Source organism: Astatotilapia calliptera, chromosome 11 (assembly GCF_900246225.1).
Source record: "Astatotilapia calliptera chromosome 11, fAstCal1.2, whole genome shotgun sequence".
NCBI lineage: Eukaryota > Metazoa > Chordata > Actinopteri > Cichliformes > Cichlidae > Astatotilapia > Astatotilapia calliptera.
The window spans coordinates 36150911-36155979 of record NC_039312.1 but is presented as its reverse complement, the minus strand read 5'-3'; the positions used below and the strand labels follow the sequence as shown (position 1 = coordinate 36155979).

The 5069-nt window shown below is 45.1% G+C and overlaps 1 protein-coding gene across 1 annotated transcript; it reads right to left on the bottom strand.

Moving 5' to 3' along the window:
• Positions 1–400: 400 nt before the first annotated feature.
• Positions 401–2076, bottom strand: LOC113031591 (piggyBac transposable element-derived protein 2-like). The gene is made up of 2 exons (XM_026183793.1): positions 1818–2076; positions 401–1402 (listed from the first exon to the last, which is right to left on the bottom strand). The coding sequence occupies exons 1-2, from the start codon at positions 1926–1928 to the stop codon at positions 416–418; spliced, it is 1098 nt and encodes a 365-aa protein (XP_026039578.1). The 5' UTR covers positions 1929–2076; the 3' UTR covers positions 401–415.
• Between the last annotated feature and the right edge of the window lie 2993 nt (positions 2077–5069).

Below are 5069 nucleotides of genomic sequence, written 5' to 3'. Positions count from 1 at the left end.
TACAGGTGTACCAGCATGTCAGAGAGATCTATCCCTCCCATATGCTCATTGTATGCAGGGATGAGTGATGGGCATGGGATCATAACTTTCACCTTGGACTCTTTGCTCCAGCGTTTGACAGTTGAAAGTGGCATGATCCCAGAAGCATTACTTAGCAGGTTCACACATTTGTTGTCAAACCATTTAACTGCGATCACACCTTCAGCAGACCTGTAGTCAAAAGCTCCACGCCCTCTCTTCATCAGCTCTTTGTCTGTCATCAAAGTGGCTCCACCTGTGCGATTTGGTCGAACAGTGCCAATGCACTTGACACCCAATGAGGTGTTTAGGTGCTGTACCAGTTTAAAACTGGTAAAATAGTTGTCACAGAACACAACAGAAAGCCTTGGCTGTGTTATGGTTTGGCAAAGCGTTGTCACCACTTTGGCTCCCAAAGGTAACATCTGCTCCTCTTCACTGAGGGTAACGTTGAAGAATGTGGAAGGTCCCTGACCAGGTCATGAATGATGCCAGATGAACTTGCTCGGCAAAACACCTTAAAGCCCCATTCGTCTGGCTTGTTGGCAATATATTGACGGAGATTGCCAGCCCTTGTGCCTTTATATGCTACCATGACCTCATCTACGCTGTGCTTATTTGTTGATGGTATCTGGAGGCATTGCTCACGAAGCATATCAAAGAGAGGTCTGATTTTTTTAAATCGGTCTTGACTCTCATTGCACTGCTGATTATCACTGAAATGAATGAACCGGCGAAAAAGCTGGAATCTCTTCTTTGGCATGATATCTGCTATCACACTGAAACGTGACTCATGGTGCCAGTAATCCTCTAGCGATGGAAAGTTGAAAACACCCATGAATAGGAGGATTGCCAGAAAATCTTCAATTTCCTTAGGGCTAGTCTTGATTGTGTCCCCCAACTCTTGAGCAGAATACAGATTGGTATGATAGGCAATATGATCAATCATTTCATCAGTGAAGAGCATTTTGAAGTACTGGAATGGGGACTGTAGGGCGTCAGGCGTTTCGAAACTTGCATCTGGAACTTGAAATTCTTCAATGTCCTCATGCTTCCAGATTCTTCTTGTGTCTTTTTTTGGGACTAAAAAGGAAGATGGGTCTAATGTATCCTCTGCTTCATCCAAGGGAACTGTTTTTAGGATAGGTTTCCCTTTTTTGCTCATTTTACGCAAAAGTTTATTAGATCTACTTGTTGAAGGAGCATCTTCATCCAGGGAAACATCAAAGCAGCTTTCATCACTATCATCTGCAAAATTGGGTTGAAAATCTGGATCCTCTATTGGGTCATCATCACTCAGTTCACCATCGGAGTCCTGAGAATTTTCAGGTACAAGGGCCAGGTAGGTGCGTTGTCTTGCTCCATAAAAGGATTTGCAATCCATCTAATAAACATAAAAAAAAATACAATTGTAGAAATATAGTTGGTTTGATTTCCATGTGTCATTTAAAACTGTACTCTAAAAAATAATCACAGAAAGTGAGTAAATCTTTAAACATTAGAACATTTTGTAACATACAGTATTTGTCATGGAAAAATGTAAACATGTCATATTTACATGTATAGATCATTAAATTATTTATATTCAATAGTAAATAGTCAATTTCATATGTTAAAACAGCAGTTCTAAACATTAGCTAAGTTTTACTACTCTTACCATCAATTGACAAATCAACCGTTTGGTTGAGCATGTTTTTAAAAAAATATTACGGATTTATTACAGCTATTTTCTGGTATCAAATGACATAATCATGTTCAGTAAAGACTGACATGTTTATACTGTAGAAAAATGTACTTACCTTTAAAGTTTTTAGCCAAAACAGTCCATGTGTCCAGAGTGATTTTTTGCTTTCTGATTTCTTGGTTGGAGGGTGGCAGATGAGGCCTGCCATATCCTGACACAGTGCCATCTAGCGTTTTTTTTAGGATAACATAACTCAACCAAGTGGTAGAGATGGCTCAATAAGGTTGAGTTAAGCTAAGTACTCCAGTTCATTATATATAGTCTCTCAAAATATGCTAAACCAAATGTTTGAGCAGGCAGTCAAAGTTAATCAACACATGAACATTACCTCTGAAGTTACAGCGGTTTTATTACAGACACAGCGTTTTGCATAATTTAAAAAAAGTTTAAATTTGTGCAGAAGCCTGTTGAACGGCAGAAATTAGGTTTTCTTTTTGTGTGCGTGACAAACAAACAAGATTTTAGACGGGACACACACACACACACACACACACACACACACACACACACACACACACAGAGAGAGTAGTTTACGTCTTTGTGCAGAACCTGAGATTCTGGCGTTTCAGGCAAAATAAATTTATACTTAAAAATCCTTTCAGGATTTTAATGAATCGATTTTACGTTATCCAAGCTAGAATCAATTTTAATCAATAAATCGATTATCAAAACCCAGCCCTAACCAAAATCCTAAAGTGAACTTCCTGTTTTATGTCACCAGAGTCGCACTGAACCAGGAGAGAGTTTACTCAGCTGAGCAAGAGGATTTCCTCACAGACCGCTTTTCACAGCGCCCCCTGCTGGGCATGAGAAAGAATGCAGGTTTAAAATGCTGCACCCACGTTTTACATCAGGGTGGGGATCTCCAAGGGCCGGTGTCCTGTGGGTTTTAGATCTCAACCTGGGCCAACACACCTGAACTAAATGATTAGTACAGGTGTGTTGAGGAGGTAATGTAGCCATTTAAATCAGCCGTGTATGCTCGAGGACACGTCCACAACCTGCAGGACACCGGCCCTCGACCAGCCGAGGGAGTGGCTTAGTGACCAAAACAAAATAACCAAGATTATGATTTAAAATAATCGTGAGCAAAACACTAAATCACTGTTCCGACAGCCTGACTGCCTGCAGCGGTTTAAAGGGTGGAGCCTAAACTCTGGATTATTGTTCATGGTTTTAATTTATTACGCTAGAGTACACATGTATGTTTCACGTTATGTTACTCGTTATTCTCACGTTTTACTCATTTCACAGAGGAGCGTTCGGCCTGGCTGACCTGCTGAAGCACAGGGTGCGTTTGATTTCCATACCTGTGTAGTGGTGAGCAGGATGGGCTGGCTGCTGCCGGTGCCGGCGGCCGCTGGAAGTAGGAACGTTCCACCCGCTGTCTGAGTCAGGATGAGTGGTGGAGCTTGAGCCATCAGGCGTGGGGCCGTGGAGGCAACAGGGAGGCGCGGGGCAGAGGAGGAGGCGGTAACGACAGAGGAAGGAGGTATCACAGAGGAAGAGGAGACGACCTGGGCAGGTGATGAAGCTGAAGAAGAGAGAAAGGTTAGCAGAAGGACTCGGTGAAAGCTTTTACGGAGGGACGTGGAAGCACAGACTGCTCCTCCACATCCAGGAACACCTTCAGCTCACAGCACCGCGTCTCTGCTGCTTCAGGCTGTTCCAGGATCAGCTTCAGACATCGTCACGTTTGGTTCTCCAACAAAGCTGCTGAAGCTCTGCCTGTCCCAGAGAAGAGGTCTGCTGCTTTTACCTTTGACCTGCTGACCCTTTGCTGCCACTTTCCTCCACACTGTGTTAGCTCTGCTGCTCTGACACACGAACATCAGACAGAGAGCGCCACACTCAACACCTGAACCTGACGACACCTCTAAACTCAGCTTTATTCATCTCGTGCTAGATCACACAGTCAACAGTCATGCTGTGAGAGTCTACAGTAACACAACTGATCTAAGCATCCAAGTGAAGACGCCGTCTGGGGCTCCTGTTGTGTCATCGGCTATTCAAAGAAACACCGAACACATACCTGTTGCAGCAGGTGTGATGGGTGGGGGGGTCCTTGGAGGTGGAGTCTCAGAGACTGGGAGTGGAGATGGAGAATCCTCCACTACATGGAGAGAGAGAGAGAGAGAGAGAGAGAGAGAGAGAGAGAGTCTGGTTCTAGGGTTTGACTCAGGTCCAGAGTGTCCAGAACTGGTTTTAGAGTTTGGACCTGGTTCTGAGACTCACCTGGCTCTCCATAGTTGTCCATGAAGTCCATGTCATCTTCCTCCACACTGTCATCCACCTGTTGCCATGGCTCCAGCTCCTCCTCCTCACACTCCATAAACAACTCTGTATCCATGTTGCTATGGAAACCACCAGAGAAACCATCATTGTAACCACGATAAAAGAAAAATCTGACCAGCAGCATTTCCACTACGTCACATGACATTGGTACACTGGTACTGCACACCTGCAGCTTAGAGTTATATTTAACCTGAGAGCCAGGTGAGCAGGTGATCTTTTCACAGGTAACTTTAGCTGTAAATACTCGAGTGCGTTTAGTTTCAGAGAACACCTGTGAGCCCAAAGACCAATGAGAGAAAGGCGGAGTCGTCTCTCAGCATTACCACAGTGACATTAAACCAAAAACTACAAACAGACATGTCCTTCAGGGACAAATCAGCTGAAAGACTCTGTGGTGCGTCCACAGCCTGAGGACGGGTCCATCAGGTTTGATCAGCATCACAGACGCTGATGTTTGTGTCAGTGAACCTCACAGCTGCGCAGTTCAGTCCCGGTTTGAACAGAAGTCGGTAGATTTAAAACATTTATGATTTAAATGAGGACACCTGTGCAGTCCAGTCAAACACCTGCGTTTGCCGAACACGCTGATCAGGATGACCTGACCCCGCTGATCACGCGCACAATCACGGCAGCGGCGTTAGTGTGGACAGACTTCCGGTCACTGTGACGTTTCGATGCCTTCTGTTGCTGCCGTTTGTGCTCTGTCTCTTTGTCACGGCCCTTATTTTAAATAAAGTAGTGGTGTGATTAACAAAGGCTGGCCTTCATTCGCTCAGCTGACGGTGAAGTTAAACAACAGCAGCTCTGCACAAACTCTGACGTCGGTAAATCTTTTTAAATAAAGTTGGGTTCAATCAGCTGTAGTTGCAGGTGTAATGGCAGCTGCCGCCACAGGGGGCGCTCAGCCCGCTCTCCGGGTTTTTGTTCCTTTCAACCCGGCTGAGACGCGCCTGTCGGCGGGGACCCGAACCTACAGGCCGAGCGGGCCCAGCTGAGCCGAGCCGGGTCACCG